We start from the raw sequence: 21,832 nt of genomic DNA on the forward strand, positions 1-21,832 counted from the left end.
ATCCTAAACAGCAACAGTGACATCATCACATCACAAATGCATTTTTTTATTTAGATATTGTAACTGTCCATACATTCTCACCCAGCTACTCTTCAGTTAGGGTCAGGCATGAAAAACTACTTATTTGACTTGGGAAATCATAATGTAAGGCATAATATGCATTATGTGTTAAAAACTTAGCTTAAAGTGGTGTTAAGGCAGCAAGGTGACATGGTGGATAGCACTGTTGGCTCACAGCAAGAAGGTCCAGGGTTCAGATCCACTCGGATCCAGTCTCTGTGTGGCCTTTCCAGCGTCCTCTCAGATCCAGATGTATTGATATTGCAATAACACATGTGCACAGATAGAACAGTGAACGTCTGTGCTTTATAAATGATTGATTGGTTAAAGCGTTTCAGACTGCTTCATTAAAAATAGCTGACAACAGGCACGGATATGTTACTTTTTGTCTAAAATGATGATTTCTCTTTGGAGGATTGGTTTGTTTTTCGCAAGTAACTTATAAGCGAGGACTGATGCAAGTGTGTGCGTGTGTTTGTGAGGGAGAGAGAGAGAGAGAGTCATAAGCCGTGGCTGCACGTTGCACTCTGCAGCACTTGCGCACTTCTTCCACCTCTCCGCATACTGAAATCCTCTCTGCGCCGACTTTCCATCACAGCCAGCCTGGAAGTCCGCCGGTGGTCGAAGGGCCGTCGTTGTGAGGTGTCCACCGAGACAACTGAGAACGGCATCGTGCACCACCACCACCCCGTCCCTTTCCCCACCCTCCCCTTAACCCTCCTCCTCTCCTCTGGCCGTTGTTGCGCTTCTGCTGCTGCAGAGTCCAAGTTCAGGTGAGCCCGGTCTCCGGTACAACAAGTACCTCCTCTCTCCGGTACCCTAACCGGGGGATGCTCGCCTCCTCCCGTTAAACGCCATGCTATAAATGGGCCGCACAGGATGTGAAGCCTCACCAGAAGAAGCAGGAGGATGGCTAAACCAGGCTTGTCTGCGGCGGTGCTGCTGCTCCTGCTGGGCTTCCTCTCAGCGTCCTCCGTTAATGCCGGTGAGTTTTACCACAGGTTGATGAGCGATCGTTGCGAGTAAATGTGAGTTGATGCAGCGGGCCGATTAAACACATGTCGTTGTGCTTTTATTTTAGTATTATTTGGCAGCAGCTGACTGATGTCATGCATTTGGTGTGCATTTCATCCCTTTTTGGGAAGCCACCTGACGTGACACACTGCATGTGCGTGCATCAGCTATAGGTGGACACAGTGAGCTTTAGTGATGCCAAAAAAATGGCTGACACAAGTTGGTCTCACACTGCATCAGAGTGACAGTTTAATCCCAGTTTGTATAAATGTTTCTAGAAAAGTGTCATTCAAAAAAAACCCAGTCTTTGTGGCACCGTGTGATTGGCTCAGTAAGTTCTCAGATGACTGTTAAATTCAAGTAAAGACTAAACGAGCAATAGAGCTTTACATTTTAGTTGACTAACTGACCAATCAGTGGTCATTTTCTCAGATGTGAGTATTTGCCACTTTCTCTTGTGTCAGACAAAACAAGATATTAGTGAGCATCATTTTGGCTCCTGGAATATTTCAGTTGGCATTTTTTCACCATTTTCTGAAAATTCTTCATTGTTTGGGGAGATAATCTCTAGTAGCTGCTTTAAAAATGTGCAGGTTCATCCATCCAGTGTCCTGAAGGGATGTGAAATGTGATTGAGTTACTTCCATGTAAAGCCTCTACGTACAGCAGGTCCAATCCTCCTATATGTTCATGCGTGTGTGGGGTTGGGGGCTGGGGGACTATCTCATCTATCTTGTACGATATCGCATGTTTCTAACCTGCGGCAACATATGTTCATCTCATGCGTAAGATCTTGGTTACACTGCATCCTGATGATAAGCTGATAGATGACAGTCGCGTGAAAAGCCCAAATCTTGGCAATAAGCTCATGTGGGATTTATCTCGGCCTCTAGAGATTTGATATTTTGGCTTCCCGAGGCTGGGAATGGATGTAGTTTTAAGAGGGAATTTTTGTTAATCTGCAGCAAACGCTTTAAGAATGGACGGGAATCCCTCTCTGCCATTGCATTGTTTCTGTGTCTGTGTGAGAACAGGAAGATAAACAGCGAGAAAATGGCCAGTCAAACAGGGAGTCATAGCGATGGATCATGCCCGTACAGTACTTGGGAACACATCACACATTTACTCTGCATCAGCAAACACACACATACACACACATTCACATGCAGCCTTTGGGAGCCACTCAACTGAGTTTGTCGCCTACCAAAAATGAATTTCACCAACATGATGTAACACACTGTACTGTGATGATTGTGTTATCAGCAAGCAGAAAGGGAGGGAAGAAAATAAAGTACATTCTTGTTTTTCCTGTAACAACACTTTTTAACTCCAAGAACAAGTCTCAAGATTGTGTGCTCAATATTTGCAGCGGTTTAATGCAACAGTGTCACATGACTGACGGCGTTTCTCCTGGTAACAATATTTTCAAAGAAAAAGCTTGAAAGGAGCTTGTCCAGTCAGAGCTAAAAAATGGTGCAAATAAAATCAAAAATTGTTTTTCCTGTGCAATTGTGCAACAATGGGCTGACTTCAGCGGGAGGACAGATGGTAGAGCGGCCAGGAGTTATAATAATAATAATAATGGATTGGATTTATACAGCGCTTTTCAAGGCACCCAAAGCACTTTACAATGCCACTATTCATTCACTCTCACATTCACACACTGGTGGAGGCAGCTACAGTTGTAGCCACAGCTGCCCTGGGGCAGACTGACAGAAGCGAGGCTGCCATATCGCGCCATCGGCCCCTCTGGCCAACACCAGTAGGGTAAAGTGTCTTGCGCAAGGACACAATGACCAGGACAGAGAGGCCAGGGATCAAACCGACGACCTTCCAGTTACAGATGCGATTCCCAACCCCTGAGCCACGGTCGCTCAGGGGTTGGGAATGACCATTAATTTCCTTTTTTAATGGCACGAAATGACAAAAATAGATAGTGAAGTACAAACTGTGCACAGGCCAGAAACAGCTATCCACTGCTGCTGACCATAGACTGTATATAAAAGACAGACATAGCAGTGGCGGCATCACCCATTGATTCCTTGCTCTCTGTTTTTTAAAGTCTTCTGGCTGCCATCGTGTTAGTTTTATTAGAGCCAGAAGTGAAGATATATGAACAAACACTGGTGTTCAGTTCACCGGTTCACCTTTTGAAATGTGTTTGGCTGCAGCAGTAAGACACAGGTTTCACTCAAGTGGTCTCCAGTTCTGGTTTTCACCTCATCTTTTCCACGTTTTACTACCACTCAGCAAGCAGTTGATGAATATTTGCAGACAAATCCTTCATGCAAGTTACAGACAGCCACCACAGTCTGCAAGCAACCAAAGCGATTACAAGGATTTTTTTTGTAAACCCATGGCATGAAGCTCCTGGTGCACAGCTTTTATGCTGATGTTAATATCAGAGGTTTGTAGCTCTGCAATTACAGAGTCAGCAGAGTGTTGGGTCGAGTTGCTGTGGTTCTTAAATATATATGTGCAATAATACTGTGTGCAGTTTATTGTTGAGTATCTTGAACTGGAAGAAATTTCAAAAACGGACTTGTTGGTATCATCCTATTACAGCGAGCTCTTTAGAATAACTTGTGCTAAAGAGGTAGACTGCATGAATGGGTGCTTGACCTTATTCAGCTATGGCCATGGGACTGAAAACACCTGAATTCAGAGATAAAGAGGTGTGGCCAAATATTGGGTATATGCAAATTAGTGCCAACTACCAGACTAATAAGAAGCACAAAATTCTTGAATGGTTTTTACTCCTCATAAACATCCACTAAAATGTCTCCAAAAGACTCAGCAGAAACACAGTGGACAGTTCAGTGACTCCAGTTATAGTTTGCAGGTGTCATTTAATCTATCAAAGATTTTGATTAACTGGAATTTCCGCGTATTCAACAGAATATTTATGTGACAAAATAGATAAATGTCCCTCTCAGTGACAGTTTCATGTGTGTGTGCACATGGGCGTTATCATCCTTGTGTGTACGATGTCAAGGTCTGATTCTGATGTTGCTTTACAAGTCAGGCTCATGGGAAATACAACTCTGTCTGTAATCGTAGAAGACCATGAGTTGGTCTTAACTCTCACATAACCATACACACTTTACTCTCTGCTACCTTCGCAGCTAAGAAATGAAAAATGTTAAGAAAGACTGTAATTTAGTCCGTCAAAGTTAATTTTCTGATTGATAAATGCATCGTGTTTTTGTTTTTTGTTTTTCCTCAAGAGTCATGGTTTAATGAGATATGTGGAGGAGAAAGAAGAGAGGAAAAGTTAAAGATACCGAAAGTGTGCGTGAAAGAAGAACAGAGAGAGAATGGAAAAAGTGTTTTTTCAAGGGAAACACCAGGAGACATGTATGTGCTTTATTAGGGCCGGTATTAATGAAAGGAGAGGGATTAATTTGTAGGAGGTGAAGAGAAGATCTTAAGGAAGGAGAGAGCGAGAGCACAGCGAGAGAGAGAGTGAGAGGGGGGACGATTTGTTCAAGTTGTAGCGTTTATAGTTATAAAGTGTAAAGAATATTTATGGCCTGTCTCTTTTTATTTCTTTCCTCTGGCCGTGCATGTGCGTCAGACACCCTGCTGTCAGCACCGCTCAATGTGACCATCAGAGAACTCGAGGTTAACTCTGCTGTGGTTACGTGGGAAATCTTGGAGGGAGACCCTGTCATCGGATTTGCCATCACCCAACAGGTACCGCTACATGTGTTGTAAAGCCCAGCAGGACTGATATAAATATCAATATTTGGTGATTTAGAGATGCGATTTACCGGCCGATATATTATTTTTTAACTTTCAGCATACGTAACATAAGTAGTTTTCGCTAACGTTTGTTATGTGTAGTTTCTTATAAGCCACTAATAAGGTAATATGACGATGCAGTTTAAAAATAATCTCATTTCATTGTCACAAGCCATGGATTGCGCATTTACATTCTGCCCAGCTATGCTCGCATCAGCTGGTTTGTGTTTGCGTGACAGAGTTACAGAGTGCCCTCTGGTGGACAAACTATGCAACACATATATATTTGCAAATGCCTAATAACGCCCTACATATTGCCGATGCTGATATATTGTTATATAGTATATACAGGGAGTGCAGAATTATTAGGCAAATGAGTATTTTGTCCACATCATCCTCTTCATGCATGTTGTCTTACTCCAAGCTGTATAGGCTCGAAAGCCTACTACCAATTAAGCATATTAGGTGATGTGCATCTCTGGAATGAGAAGGGGTGTGGTCTAATGACATCAACACCCTATATCAGGTGTGCATAATTATTAGGCAATGTCCTTTCCTTTGGCAAAATGGGTCAAAAGAAGGACTTGACAGGCTCAGAAAAGTCAAAAATAGTGTCTCAAAATTGCAAAGCTTCTGAAGCGTGATCATCGAACAATCAAGCGTTTCATTCAAAATAGTCAACAGGGTCGCAAGAAGCATGTGGAAAAACCAAGGCGCAAAATAACTGCCCATGAACTGAGAAAAGTCAAGTGTGCAGCTGCCAAGATGCCACTTGCCACCAGTTTGGCCATATTTCAGAGCTGCAACATCACTGGAGTGCCCAAAAGCACAAGGTGTGCAATACTCAGAGACATGGCCAAGGTAAGAAAGGCTGAAAGACGACCACCACTGAACAAGACACACAAGCTGAAACGTCAAGACTGGGCCAAGAAATATCTCAAGACTGGTTTTTCTAAGGTTTTATGGACTGATGAAATGAGAGTGAGTCTTGATGGGCCAGATGGATGGGCCCGTGGCTGGATGGTAAAGGGCAGAGAGCTCCAGTCCGACTCAGACGCCAGCAAGGTGGAGGTGGAGTACTGGTTTGGGCTGGTATCATCAAAGATGAGCTTGTGGGACTTTTCGGGTTGAGGATGGAGTCAAGCTCAACTCCCAGTCCTACTGCCAGTTTCTGGAAGACACCTTCTTCAAGCAGTGGTACAGGAAGAAGTCTGCATCCTTCAAGAAAAACATGATTTTCATGCAGGACAATGCTCCATCACACGCGTCCAAGTACTCCACAGCATGGCTGGCAAGAAAGGGTATAAAAGAAGAAAAACTAATGACATGGCCACCTTGTTCACCTGATCTGAACCCCATTGAGAACCTGTGGTCCATCATCAAATGTGAGATTTACAAGGAGGGAAAACAGTACACCTCTCTGAACAGTGTCTGGGAGGCTGTGGTTGCTGCTGCACGCAATGTTGATGGTGAACAGATCAAAACACTGACAGAATCCATGGATGGCAGGCTTTTGAGTGTCCTTGCAAAGAAAGGTGGCTATATTGGTCGCTGATTTGTTTTTGTTTTGTTTTTGAATGTCAGAAATGTATATTTGTGAATGTGGAGATGTTATATTGGTTTCACTGGTAAAAAATAAATAATTGAAATGGGTATATATTTGTTTTTTGTTAAGTTGCCTAATAATTATGCACAGTAATAGTCACCTGCACACACAGATATCCCCCTAAAATAGCTAAAACTAAAAACAAACTAAAAACTACTTCCAAAAACATTCAGCTTTGATATTAATGAGTTTTTTGGGCTCATTGCGAACATGGTTGTTGTTCAATAATAAAATTATCCCTCAAAAATACAACTTGCCTAATAATTCTGCACTCCCTGTATGTTGTTCAGGCTCTAATGTGTTGTGTGAGTATGTTATGTGTGGAGAGCGAGTCAAAAATGATGACTTAATCAAACGGAGTACGACTTTTATATAGTGTAGCCCCATTCCTAGAATATCAGTACTCCTGGAATTCTGAGTACTGATTTGGTACTAATACTTTGACTTTGGGTATCTGCTAAATATGCCAGTGATGCACTTGGATCCTGCAGCAGGCCAATGATCTGAAACACACCAGCAACCTCGGAGTCCTCTACCTTTAAATCTGGTTTAAGTCTGACGTCATTAGCCGTGTACAGGTCCAAACTCCTATTCAGGTCCCAAAGTCAAATGAACACTGCGGCATCACTGAAAGTTAAAAACTGTCTAAATTTTTTTATCTTTAATAAAATGATCAGTGTGGCTGCTTTACCAGGTGCAACAATTAAGCTTAACATCCAGACATCCATGAAAACAGAATTTATGAAATTTAGCAGTTAGAAGTTAGCAGAGAGCTAGCTCGCTAGTTTCCACCTAAAAATAATGCATCACGCTCTGACTGAAGGAATTCTGAAGAAATTAAAACGTACAGCTCTGCTATCGCTTCCGACTTAAATGAAGACAGAAAACTAAACAGTAGTGACGTTTGTAGGGTTACATGAAGTTGTGCTACGTGGTGGCTAGCTGCACAGCTGTGGTTAGCATAATATAAACACATTAGCACAGTGAAGCTGGAGGATGAACGCTAACTTTTTTCCACTCGATAAAAGTTAATGTGAGGGTTCCCGAGGGTTAGGGACAAATGCAATCGCATGGCAGGATGCTGTAAACGGACCAAACTTCAGTCAGGAGAACAACTGAGATAATCCATCCACAATACGAGGTTAGTCATTAATATACTGCTGGATTGGCTGGGCTCTAGTTACATTGTAAGGTTTTAAAATGAATAGTGGTAGATCGAGAGAGGCCGACAGTGATCACTGACTTTTTTTAGGGGCTTGGTCAGATTGAATAGAACAAAATACAAAAGCATTAAAACATGTTAAAAACACAACAGCCTTAATAAACGCAGAGTAGTTTGGACCCGGAAGCAGGATTCATACGTCACTTAAAGACCAGGTAGCTTAAGAAAAACAAAATGAATACCTTGGAGTGTCAACGTCTTGACCTGAATCCGATTGAGAGGCTGTGACATGACCCTAAAAAGGCAGTTCATGCTAGAAAACCCTCCACTGTGGCTGCATTACAACAATTCTGCAAAGATGAATGAGCCAAAATTCCTCCACAGATGTAAAAGACTCAATGCCAGTTGTCACAAACGCTTGATTGCAGTTGTTGCTGCTAAGGGTGGCCCAACCAGCTATTAGGTTCAGGGGGCAATCACTTTTTCACACAGATCCATGTAGGTTTGACACAACTGAGGAAGCTCCTCAGTTGTGTCAAACAATTTGAAAACTGTTTCTGGCTTACTCAAAAACGACTGCTTAGGAAAAACAAAACACTATAGGCATCGTAGGCATGAATGAGCCCTGCAAACTGTTCTCCTGCTCCCAAATGGTGTATTGTTGCTACAGTACAGAACAGATTTGAGTAGATTAGACCGTTGTCATCTTGGGTTAAATTGGGCTGAAGCAATTCAGGACCGCATTCTGGTATGGAGTTAAATACAAAATAATGTCAAAAAAGTTCATTTTTCATGCAGCTGATGCCATGGGGACAGTTAAGTCACCACCTGGTTCCACCTGCCCACATAGTTTTCTCTTTTTTGTCACTGTCACTGCATCCATGCTGCAGATGTCAGTAAAGTTGAGCCTGTGGCGCTTCAGCTCTACTCAAGGGAAGCGAGAAAAAGCAGAGTAACTTTTTTTTTAAAAATTTAAATGCAATGTGTCAAACAGTTCAACAAACAAACAAACCATTTCTGTGGTAGGTAACGACTGCTCAGCAGGTGACATTTGATGAACTGGAAATGTAAATTTTAATCACACATCAGATCTCTACATGTGATGCTTATTAGGTTATTTCATATTGTGAAATGGCTTTGACAACACATTAAATGATCATTTAAATGTTATTCAGAGGTCATATATCGCTGCTACTTTAACCTCCTAGGACCTGGCGTCCACATATGTGGACATCACATTTTAGGGTTGTCTAGACCAAAATAATACATTTTTCTCTACAAGGGCCTGATATCCACTTACGAGGACATTATACTGCCACTGTTCTATCAAAATATAAAGCGAATGTCCTCATATGTGGATCTCATTTTTCTCAGAAACGAAAATCAGGTTAAAAAAAAATCACGTAATTCTTTGTTTTTACATACCATCAGGTCCCAATCAGCCCAAATAGCAAAGAGAAATTAAAAATGCATGCCGTGGAAGAGTTCGGGTCTTAGGAGGTTAAGTCCAGGATAGCTGCAGAGATGTAAGAGAGTGAGAGAGAATAAAGATGGTGGTAAAAAAATAACCCCCACAAGGAAAAAGCTTTAAAAACCTTATTTGTGGGCAAAGTCTGCAAAACCTTAAATTATTTTTGACAGTTCTAGACATAGGATAGTCTAGACATGCAGTTTTTGACCACAAATGGAGTTCATTTAGCTAACGCTTGAAAATAACAGGACTTAATTTTAAAAGGAGTCATCAGTCTTCTGCTTTATGTTGTAGAACTGAACCCATAAAGAGCAGCATACCTCAGAACAAGCAGCCAGCTAACCACAGCCTGTTCACCAAACAAATCTACTAGAGATCACAGTCCAGTGATTATGTCACTTATTACTAAGCGAGTCATATCCCCACTTTTACTGTTACACCAGAACTTAGGGTTGCACCACCTGCCAAATCACATTTTAACCCCTGTTTGTCACCAATGTCCAATTATTGGATATTCGGATCCCTACTTTAGATATCAATATCAAATAAATACCCATGAATCTGTTTAAAATTATTTTTTAAAAGTATTTGTATTACGACGGGAAAAGTTGCCAGAAGATCATCACATTTGAGGTTTTCTTCACAGTTAAAAAGGTCCAGGGATAGTTGTCTGTACATCTATTGGCTAATGGCTAATTCCATATATAGTGTGAAATATGGCACCTTCAAACCACAGGTTTAACATAAATAAACACCAAAAAAAAAAGCATGTGAAATCCAAAGTCAGAAAATCATAGCTTAAAAAAATATCAGAAACTTGTATTTGGCCGTATTGCCAAATACAAATCCAACCTTCCCAAATGCACATGTAGATACAACATATGAGGAGAAGCTGGCATGAAGGTGGGTTGCAAAGAAGCTTGCAGATGCACGGCCACTGTGGTCAAGCCAAAGCGACTAATGTGCCATATATGAGATTTTCCAGTTGGTTTAATATTAGAGGGTTCTCTAGGCCAGTTTCTAGTTTAGTTTCTGAGGCCACATTAAGAAACACTTTCAAATGTACTTTTTCAAATGCACCTCTTGTCTACATGAAGTTTTAATGGTTTAAGAAATCTGCTTCTTTAATTGCCTGGTAAACAAAAGTGCCCCCAAGGTGCCTTACTTTTAATCTAGCAGGAGCCAATTGACCTGAATAAGCAGCCCTAGCTGGATAATAATGTACATTTCTAGCAGAGTGTACACTGCCAGAGAGGCTCTCTCTCTGTCTGTCTCTCTTTCTTTATGCTTAATTACATTGTAAAAAAAAAAAAAAAAAAACCCAGAAGGCTTTATTTCAGCATTTTCCTTTCTATTAACCAAGAGAGACGTGTTTGCATTTGCACCACATCAGACCTAACCAGGAAAATTGGACTTTGCCACTAGAAATCTGAACTTGATAAAGCGTGCACCCTGGGAATATTCACTAACAAGAAGAAAGGAAGTATTGCTAAGCCTATTATTTTAAGTGGAAATATATATATATATATATATATATATATATATATATATATATATGTATATATATATATACGGAAATGTATGGAAATGTCACCCTTTTCATGCCAAAGAATTCACAAGTGGGTACTGGCATATCGGGGGAAAAAACAAATACAAAATGTACACTTCTGCCTTTCTGATCTTTGTGCTTCTGCAGAAGAAGGATGTACGCATGCTGAGGTTCATCCAGGAAGTGAACACCACCACACGCTCCTGTGCATTGTGGGATCTGGATGAGGACACCGAGTACATCGTCCATGTTCAGAGCATTAGCATGGGAGGAAGCAGCCCTCCAAGTCAGCCTGTGCTATTCAGAACGCCAAAAGAGTCCGAGAAGATGGCTTCCAAAAGCCCTGGTGAGAGAGAGAGTAATACTTTTTTAAAAATTTCAGAATCTAGATATTTTAAAGTCTAACCCTGGGTGAAAACTTTACCACTGCCTTGTCCCCAATTTTCTCTTTGCTTGCGTAAAGTTTCCCAAATTTTTCTCGTAGTTTCTCATTCGAATCTGTCCCTTTGAAGTGCTATTCTTCAGACGTTTCTCAGCCAGACATAACCTTCGTATGCGTGCTTTACTTCGACAGCACACGCTACAAACACACTCGTACAAATCAATAATTTTAATTCTGTGCATGCTGGGCTCGCAAATCTATAAAAGCACGCTGAAAAAGCAATCGTGCATCAACATAAGGACACTCGAAGGGAGGAAACCAACATTCTGCTCGACTGTCCTTCCCCTGCTGACGAACATAGATCTAAATCTGCCCGTTCACAGGTAGGAGCACTTAAATAGCAGCTTTTAAACACAGACAATAACGTGGAGGGCTAATCTTCTCTTAATGTTTCATCGTCACAAAAATAGTCTCTTTTTTGACAGTTAAATCCAACAAAACACAGGAATTGCCATCTTTGCTAGAGTCCCTCCCACCTCCTATTCGATGCATTGTTCTCACTCTCAAGCACAGAGGCTGCTGTTATCAGAAGCGCCTTGCACTGCTTCCAATTTTATCATGTCCGACCCAGTTACTGTGCCAAAAGCAGCTGCTTCAGAGGGACACGGCGAATGCTAAATGCTCATCAGCAGCAAAGTGATAAGAGTGGAAACAGGAGACATTAGGGAGCGGTGGATTCCCTGGAAACATCACAGTGAGGGAGCTTGCTGAGGGTCTTGTGAGGCAGGAATGTGTTGATAAGTGGTCTAGAGTATAAAAAATCAAAGAGAAATCTATCTGAACTTATGTAAGCAGTAAAAAAGCAACATATTAGTACATTTTTCACTAGCGCAGACAAAGAGTCATTTTTAAGCCAGCTGATTGTTATATGACTGTTAACATTTAATTTCTTGCTGTTTAACGGCAGCAACAGGGGCAAACTTGAAATTCTTGGTGATTGATGACACAGTAGGTTCTTAATTTCAAGATATGCATGTGGGTAGACGTGGGCAGATTTATCAGCTCTGCGACCACCCATTTTCTGTGGGCGGATTTTGTCCCCTGTAGCTAGGCAGGTAATTAAGTTAAGCTGTGTGAGCTGGCCGCGTCCAGCTGACTATATAATGCTTCCAGCTGACTTCATTTTAAATCGAGACTCATGCAAAAAAGGGTCTCACATACTTTATGGACTTCATGAGCAACTGCATGTCCCTGAATAAACAAAAAGTTATTTTTATCACATGACGTTGCACTTAAATGATATGGAAATGATACTTTTGGCTATTTAACTCATTCACTGCCAGGGTTTTTGAGCATTTTTACTCATTTTTGAAGAGCCACAGAAAACTGTGTGTTATGATCATATAAACGCTGAACCTACCAAAATGAAGAACAGACTCTCTTCTTCCATCCAAAAAAAAAAAAGCTTGTTTCTACCATTTTCCATTCTTTAGTAATCAGCTGTAGAAGAGAGGTGGGTTCCACCAAAAATGCCTGTTTTGACCACAAAAAGGGAGAAAACGAGCTTTTTGTGAAAAATACATTTCAAGCAGTCTGATGTTCACTGACAAGCTGCCCGAGGTTGTATTCTAGCCCCTCCCATTGAAAAACGTAATTGATGTCTATAGACGTCAATGGCAGTGAATGAGTTAATTGTCATGGTTAGCTGTGTGGCAGGCAGGCAAGCAGGAGTGGTGGATCCAAAATGCAGGACTCAGACACAGAAGTACAACTTAAAGCGCAGCTTTATTGCTGGGAAAACCTCTTACTAAACTAAACTCACCAAAAGACAAACAAAAACGCTGGTGGACTAAAACACTGTATCAGAAACACTGAACTGGAGCTGGAGACAAAACACTGGCAACACGGAGGCAAAACACACAGCTTGTTGAGGGTACGACGCAACACTGACTCAGAGAAACACAGGGACTAAATACACTGGGAAGTAACGAGGAGAATGAGACACAGAAGGAGAGCACAGCTGGGGGAAATTAGAACTGACGAGACAAGCAAATCAGGACACATTCACATAAGACACGGACCTTCAAAGTAAAACAGGAAGGATCACACAGAGACGCGAACTTGACACAGTGGAGACAGCAACTAAGAAACACAGAGACATAAACCATAAGGCAGAGGACTCTAAGAACCGAGAGACACAGAGGGGAACTCAAACATGCAGACACAGACTTACACAGAACAGAGGGGACACAGAGAAACGAGAAGGGCAAGGGATCGAAACTAGAAACCATAGAATAACTCACACCAAGTACAATAATACAAAAATCACAAAGAACTAAAACGCTGGGTCAGGAGACCCAGGACCCTGACATTAATAATATCCTGTATATAAAAGATGGACATCGTAACATCACCCATTGGTGTATGGACTCTTTCTTTTTTAGACTCAAGTCATTTTTGAATTCTTGGCCTTTTTTTGAGCTGCAAGTGACCAAAGTTTAAAGACAGGCTGTGCAGCCTTAGTTAGTTATTAGGTAACAATATCTAACGAGCAAAGTGTCCTGTGATTAGATATTCGCTAACTCTTGTTAACTACAGCTGGGCGATATAAGATTTTTTCATATCACGATATGTTTTTTTCATTTCAGGCGATAACTATATCTATCACGATATAAGCCAAATAACTATATTTGTAAGATTTAAATGTGCCGTTGCTCACAAGTAAAATGTGAAATAATCAGCAGCTTGTTTTTATTTAAATATTTATTTCCCATAATAAGTTCAACAGGGTAGATGTACTAAGGAACATGAGACTTTTTCAGATAAATAAAGGCAAATATTGCAAACTACACAAAAGGCAGCCGCTAAAGCGTTTAAGTTTCAAAATAGAACAAACGAAACAGACTAAATTGTCAATTCCACTTAGAAACAAAATATTAATTCTAAAAATAAATCTTAGTTTGTTTTACAGAAGAACAGACAAAATTGACTAACTTTTGTCAATATCAAATAAACTGAGAACTAAAAGGAAATTCTCAATCTCTCCTTGTTGTATAGCTTAGCTTTTCAAACAGTTTTAACAGTTACTTTAGTCTGACAAAAGCCTAATGACGAATTAGCGCTTCCAGTCAGAGACCGAGGCTACGTCCACACGTACACGGGTATTTTTGAAAACGGAGATTTTCCGTTTTCGTTTTAAAAAATAATCCCGTCCACACATAAAGGCAGAAATGAAGGAAAACGCTGCTATGAACATGACAAAGTAGCAGGTGGCGCTAGATTCCTAACCGTGTAGAAATGTTGGCCAATCAGAAGTCTAGAAGCCTCGGTGGGAAAAAGTAAACAAAGCTGGGGCATAGAAGCAGAAAGAAAGAAAGTGTACTTTATTGGTCCCCGTGGGGAAAATCCCTCTCTGCATTTAACCCATTCACTCAGTGAAGCAGTGGGCAGCCACTGGGCGCCCGGGGAGCAGTGTGTAGGGACGGTACCTTGCTCAGGGGTACCTCAGGGTAGTTGTTCAGGGGAATCGAACCCCCGACCTTCCGATCATGGGGCCACCACTCTACCTACTGAGCTATCCCTGCCCTGAACCGAGTCGTATGTGTGGAGGGACAGTAACTGTGTGTATATGTAAGCATTTAAACACTGCAGAGAGTAGAATTAACGGTAACAGTATTGTAGAAATTCATTTCACCGAAACAATAACGTGGTGCACAGTGTGACGTCAAAAAATGCGCACAGCTTTGACGCTGCGTTTTCTCCGTTTTTCTAGTCCACACGTAAATGCAAAAACGGAGTTTTCAAAAATATCCACCCTGGCCGGAGTTTTTAAAAATCTTCGTTTTCAGTGACCAAAAACGGCGTTTACGTGTGGACGAAAGGTGCAAACGCATAGAAAACTCTGCGTTTTCAAAAATACCCGGGTACGTGTGGACGTAGCGCATGCACCAGTTTATTGTATTTCCAGACTTGCTTTCGGCACAATTTACAGTGCGCGCTACTCTGTTTTTTGTCAGACTTGAAATAGCCGAAATACCTTCACACTACGGAACTTCTATGGCTCTTCAGTTCGACAATCTCTCCGGCATTGGAACCATCATCTGTTTTCTCTTCGGTAACCTTCGGTCACACTCGGTTGATTTTTCTAGTCGGCACACTCATTTCCTCCATTACCCGGGCGGTACGGTGGCTGGCTGCTTCCCAAACAAATACACATGTGCGGCTTGGCACTTGTGCTGTACGTAACAAGTCACGTGACGTGACGCTGCGGCTGTGATTGGTTCGGCTCTGCGCTACTTAATTTGGATTGGCTGTTCTTTTTTTCTTTTCTTTAAGAGGACAAGAGCGGCGAGGTCTATCGCAATAGTTAAATTTTTCTATCGAGAAAAAGTTATATCGCGATACATATCGTTATCGTTCTATCGCCCAGCTCTATTGTTAACATATGAATACATAAAAATAGAGAAAAAATGCAAAAATTTCAGTCACTAAAAGTGGTCCACAGACGTCTTGGATGATCTGTTAGTAAAGTTAACCAAGACATGTTATTAGTCATATTAAAAATACTTTGAATTCTCTTGAATTAGCTGACCTGTCACTCAAAGCACGCGTGGCCCTACTAATGCATAAATTTGAGCCTTAAGCCTAATAAAGTTTTATACCCTGTGCCGTTGCCTTGAAGAGAAAATTACCCAAAGAAACTGAAACAATGTTTTATACTTGGCTGATAAAATGCTTATTTTGGTTTTTAAGTTCAAGAGAAATTGGCTTGCTTTTAGAGTCTGCCACAAGTGGCCATCCAAGGAACTGCATTTTTTTGCACTGTGTTGGGCCTCGTTTTATTACTAAAGTCTGGCACTTAGCTTAAATAAGTACATAATTAAAAGAAAAGAAAAAAGATCTAAACTAAAATTTTCATAATCTAACTGATTTCACGCCGTTTTAGCATAAAGAGACACTCAAAGCTTGGCAAAACAATCTGATAATCAAAAGGTTAAGGTTGGTAAACCCTCTTTGGACAATTACTGTTTTGAATAGAGTTTTAATTGTTGGTCATAGTGACAAAGATTATGGACTAAATTTAGGGATTTCTCAGAATGGCTACGGCTAATGTCTTCAGCCTTGTTAAAAAATCGAGGTTACAAATCTTAATGGCGATGAACATTTTTGTTATGTTTCAGTGTACGTGAGGTCATGTGTGGCGATGTGTAGCACGAAAGTTTGTCTTGATGTTTAGGGGCTTTGACTTTGATGGAAGTTTCTTGTCTGCCTATAGTGTCCTGCATGTGTGTGTGTTGGTGGAAGCGTTCATTAGCTGCCCTGATTAAATCTCCCAGCCATTACTGCTCTGCTCCCCTTCTAAGCGGGTATTAATCAGCCTGACAGGATTTAGTATCTGTAGGTGCAAAGCAACACAACAGGAAGCCTGCTTGGGTTTCTCTCTGTTCTTCTTCTTCTCTCGTGGAAGTTTTGAATGCACTGACATTTTTTATGTAGCAAAATCTTTTAATTCAATTTAACTTTTCAATTTCAGTTCATTTCAGTGTTATTTATACAGCGTCGAATCACAACAACCACCACCTCAAGGTTCTTTATATTGTAAGGTAGAACCTAAAATGTAATTGTAATGTGTTCTTTTTATGTTGTTTATTACATTTTATAGGCTGCTGAAAAAGCCAAAGGTTTAGTAAATAAATCTTTTTCAGCAGTCTGATTACTGTCAGAACTGTTTTTACATTTAATTTATCTCTGAAATTGTGCTGAGCACCATGTTGCTCTGCAGCAGCAGATTGCTCTGTAACACAGCTGCACTCATTCATGCAGTCTGGAAGCTTCCCACTAAAACCAGTGCCTTCCCATTTAAACTGCAGCAGGTTTGGACTTTTGCCTCAAAATAGAATTTTGAAGTTTTGACTTGACAAAATGATCAATAATATTTTTTTTCTCTTAATGCAGCCAGAATATGTAGTTTCACATGAACGCTACATTCTGTATTTTCTTTGAATATTTTGATCCTACATACAACGGCATTAAGCTAATGCAGAAATTCCACAAACTGCATTTCCTTGAATGCTCAGTTGAGGCTAGCTCCCAAAACAGATTGATAGCTAAAGGCTCTCTTATTAAAATAACCTGCAGAAACAAACATGTTTACATACTGGTATAAAAACCAGTTTGGGTTTTCATAGCTCATTTGTTTAGGGCCTAAGAACTGCATTTTCATGGGCGTGGCCAAGCTAACTCAGGCTGCGAGGAGCATTCCTGCCTTTTGGAAAAATATGCAACTTCTTTTAACCATCTAAAAAATAATGTGGCTTTCTATTAGGGGTAGGGGGAGATATTGATACAGCACAGTATGGCGATAGTTTGTTTGGTGATATTGTATCACTACAGAAAACTAAATATCAGTATTTTATTAGGTAATTCAAATATTCTGGGAACACTATGAACAAGAAGGCTCATCTCATTCACCAGCATTCTGAGATAATGTTAGCCGAGCAAACTTGAATTAAATCTGCTCACCTGCAAAACCATCCAACACAGAATCCGAATGAGGTTGTAGGGACTGACTTCACTCATTGATGTTAAAATCAATCCATAACATTTATGTGAAGTGGGGGGGTTTTCACAGATTATTGGTTGATATTCTGTCTCTCTCCATTAGATTTAAACTTTTGTAAAAATGTAGAGACTGTTTTTTTTGTAATTGAGCAAACTTACAAATTCAGCAGTGGATCAAAATTAAAAAATGTTCCCACTCAGTCACAGACTGATATCTGACTGACTTATAACAGCATTTGGCAGGTTTTAGTAGAAGAAAAAACTGAAATGAAATAACTTTATCTTATTGGATAAAACAGAAACTGAAAAAGTTTGACTTCATTTACATAATTTGCAGCTGAAAAACATGATAAATTGCAATACTCAGCATATTGCAAAATTCTTAAATAATGTCATATTTTGAGTACTTTGATAATACTTTTTGTGTACTTAACTGTACTAACAGCCTTTCTAAGAAGTCAAAGTTCTAGTTGTGCTGAGTGAAGCTGTATTCATTTGTATGCTACATACCATTAATTAGCAGGTATTTCCTGTAGCCATTAATCTGAAGTAGAGAGCTTACGCCTGACTCTTCATGTCTCAAGGGGCTCGATGGCTGATGCTAATGTTACCAACACTTGCCAAGGGAGCAACCTCAAGGCTGCCGAGTGTTCAGCTCGTCTGTTGGCTGATATCTCCACACCTCTCCTCGTAGCTTTGGGTCTGCCCTCGCAACATAAACATATAATCTGCTCCTAGCAACTTATTAGAGTATAACCTTTCCTCTGCGCAACCCTAGGGACTTAGTTTGAGCTTAGAGGGATCACCATGGAAACAGCAGAGTTTTGAGCAAGCCAGAACACAGAAGTGTCAAAATCATCATCCCCGACTCCAAACGGCAAAACGGTGACCTGAGACCACAAGTGGGGATGAAACGCACCCCTTCCTTAGAGGCCACAGCTGCACTTACCTGTCATAGTTTGAAATTTAAAAAAAAAATAGCGGACAGCTGTGAGCAAATCGAAGACTTCCCAGTAAATAACTAAATTGCAATAAAAGTGATGCTCGTCCTTAAACACGTTCAGATGGTAGCCTGTTTGATGAATTGCTGGTTCTGTCACATTTTATCACTTCAAAGTGTAATAGAAATCAAACATATCAGTGTCTTGTATTGTCAGCAACGGCTGGTCCATTTGGTTTTATTGCACCGAGGTTTTCTTTGCTGTCAGCTCCATAAAGAGTACTGTACACCTTTAAGATCAGCCCCCTTCAACCAGTGTGTGGTCAGCACTTCCTTTGGGGATATGCACATCAACTTAGGATGCAAGCCCAGACAAAGTATTGACAGTGATGTCTTTATTCAGTTTTTTTTCATGTTTTTTACCCTTTAGATAACAGACTGACCCAGGGGAAGCAGGCTGGGGAAGAAGGTGGAGGAAGGAAGGCTGCTTGACTAAGGGTATATGGGAGGTAGCATAAGGCCTTGTGTTGGCAGCAGGGAGGAAGCGGTTGTAGTCCAAACTGTGTTCAAACCTTTAACCCACTGATTGGTTTTAAGCTGCGGCTGCCAGAGTGCTGTCAGCAAGAGGAACACAGTGAGTGATGGGGTAGGGATCCTGCTTACTCTGTCTCTGCGGACCTCTGCTCTCACTTAGCTTTAATTACACTGACCAGAGTGGGGAATTTACACCAGTCAGCCTCTCTGCTCTCTTGTCACCCTGCTTGATTCTTTTATCTTTCCCTGCAGATTTTCAGAGTATGTGGGACGATGAATCGCAGCATCCTCACCGACGCTCTGTTGACTGTGCTCACGTTTCTGTGTTCTCTCTCCAGACGAGGTGACGATGGAGGAGGTCGGCGATGCTGCCCAGCTGAGGGCGGGAGAACTCATCATCATCGTAGTGGTGCTCGTCATGTGGGCAGGTAATATTTCTGTTCAGTGATGCACATTTGTCACCACGGACCTCGTAGGAATCCACTGTCTTTGGGCAAATGTTCCTGTTAAGAGAAACAGTGGCTGCGGTATCATCCCTCTGTAATGAGTGCCAGACGCCTGCAGGGCCTTCGAGATGATGTAAAGATAGCTAGTGTGAATTTGGGCGGCAACGCATCAAATCCAAGTCTCAGTTTGATAAACTCATCAACAGGAAACAACTGCAAAAAATAAGCTAAAGGCTTATCAGCAGACAAGCAGCTCTTATAGGAAAATGCGTATCGAAGATGTGTTTATGTAAAGCAACATACATACTTCCTTTATTATGTTATAAATGGTGCTGGTACATAGCAAGTCTCCTGTTATTATCAAACCTGACTGCTTCCTTAATATTCCCATGACATGGATAATGCACGTAAGATGGACGGTACTTATTTATGGTACCTTTCTATTCAGTAAGTGTTTCTTATTACAAGTCTCAATCATTTAAACACAAATTCACACACATTCAATTCAATTCAATTTTATTTATACAGCGCCAAATCACAACAACAGCCACCTCAAGGTGCTTTATATTGTACAGTAGACCCTACGATAATAGATACAGAGAAAAACCCAACAAGCATATGACCCCCTATGAGCAAGCACATTGGCGATAGTGGGAAAGAAAAACTTCCTTTTAGCAGGAAGAAACATCCGGCAAAACCAGGCTCAGGGAGGGGCGGGGCCATCTGCTGCAACCACTGGGGAGTAGTGATGGGATTTCCGGCTCTTTTTAGAGAATCGGCTCTTTCGGCTCTGCTCACTAAAAAGAGCCGACTCTTTTGGCTCCCAACCTGCTCTTCAGGTTGTTTTGTTGTTTTAATTAATTTATTATTAACGACAATATAAAATTATACACAAAAGGAATTACTAATGCAAAAAATGTGGTTTTATTTACACTCAACAAAAATATAAACGCAACACCTTTGTTACTGCTCCCATTCCCCATGGGATGGACGTAGAGACCTAAAATTCATTCCAGATACACAATATAACTATCCCTCCCAAACAGTGGTCACAAATCAGTCCAAATGTGTGGTAGTGGGCACATCTGCTATATTGAGATAATCCATCCCACCTCACAGGTGTGCCACATCAGGATGCTGATCTGACATCATGAGTAGTGCACAGGTGTACCTCAGACTGCCCACAACAAAAGGCCACCCTGGAATGTGCAGTTTTTTGCGCTATTGGGGGTCTGGGGACCCAGAACCGGTCAGTATCTGGTGTGACCACCATTTGCCTCATGCAGTACAACACATCGTCGCATGGAGTCTATCAGATTGTCAATTGTGGCCTGTGGAATGTTGGTCCACTCCACTTCAATGGCTGTGCGAGGTTGTTGGATATTCGTGGGAACTGGTACACGCTGTCGTATACGCCGGTCAAGCACATCCCGAACATGCTCAATGGGTGACATGTCCGGTGAGTATGCTGGCCATGCAAGAACTGGGACATTCTCAGCTGCCATCTGCCCTGAACAATGTGAACCATGATTCATCCGTGAAGCGCACACCTCTCCAACGTGCCAGACGCCATCGAATGTGAGCATTTGCCCACACAAGTCTGTTACGGCGACGAGCTGGAGTCAGGTCAAGACCCCGATGAGGACGACGGGCATGCAGTTGAGCGTCCCTGAGACGGTTTCTGACAGTTTGTGCAGAAATTGTTTGGTTGTGCAAACCAATTGTTCCAGCAGCTGTCTGGGTGGCTGGTCTCAGACGATCTTGGAGGTGAACCTGCTGGAGGTGGAGGTCCTGGGCTGGTGTGGTTACACGAGGTCTGCGGTTGTGAGGCCGGTTGGATGTGCTGCCATATTCTCTGAAACGCCTGTGGTGACGGCTTGTGGTTGAGAAATGAACATTCAATGCACGGGCGACAGATGCCAATTGCACGCTCCCTCATTGCTTGTGGCATCTGTGGCATTTTGCTGTGAGACAAAACTGCACATTCCAGGGTGGCCTTTTGTTGTGGGCAGTCTGAGGTACACCTGTGCACTACTCATGATGTCAGATCAGCATCCTGATGTGGCACACCTGTGAGGTGGGATGGATTATCTCAATATAGCAGATGTGCCCACTACCACACATTTGGACTGATTTGTGACCACTGTTTGGGAGGGATGGTTATATTGTGTATCTGGAATGAATTTTAGGTCTCTACGTCCATCCCATGGGGAATGGGAGCAGTAACAAAGGTGTTGCGTTTATATTTTTGTTGAGTGTATATATGTTTATATATAAATATATGTGGTGGCCCCTTGAGACAAAGCACGTACAAACTCCAAAACACATTTCTAGCGTTAACTGAACTTCCAAAACAGAGCTAC

The 21,832-nt window shown here is 41.5% G+C and overlaps 1 protein-coding gene across 2 annotated transcripts in view; it reads left to right on the plus strand.

Moving 5' to 3' along the window:
• The first annotated feature begins 439 nt into the window (after positions 1 to 439).
• The window catches only part of fndc5b (fibronectin type III domain containing 5b), a 40,386-nt gene continuing 18,993 nt past the window's right edge, over positions 440 to 21,832 (plus strand). For both annotated transcript variants that reach the window (XM_014412681.3, XM_014412683.3), the window contains exons 1-4: positions 440 to 1,045; positions 4,652 to 4,770; positions 10,754 to 10,952; positions 19,362 to 19,451. In XM_014412681.3, coding sequence (XP_014268167.1) covers positions 970 to 1,045; positions 4,652 to 4,770; positions 10,754 to 10,952; positions 19,362 to 19,451 — 484 coding nt within the window. In that variant the 5' untranslated portion in view covers positions 440 to 969. The remainder of the gene's footprint in view (positions 1,046 to 4,651; positions 4,771 to 10,753; positions 10,953 to 19,361; positions 19,452 to 21,832) is intronic.

This window comes from Maylandia zebra, linkage group LG22 (assembly GCF_041146795.1).
Source record: "Maylandia zebra isolate NMK-2024a linkage group LG22, Mzebra_GT3a, whole genome shotgun sequence".
NCBI lineage: Eukaryota > Metazoa > Chordata > Actinopteri > Cichliformes > Cichlidae > Maylandia > Maylandia zebra.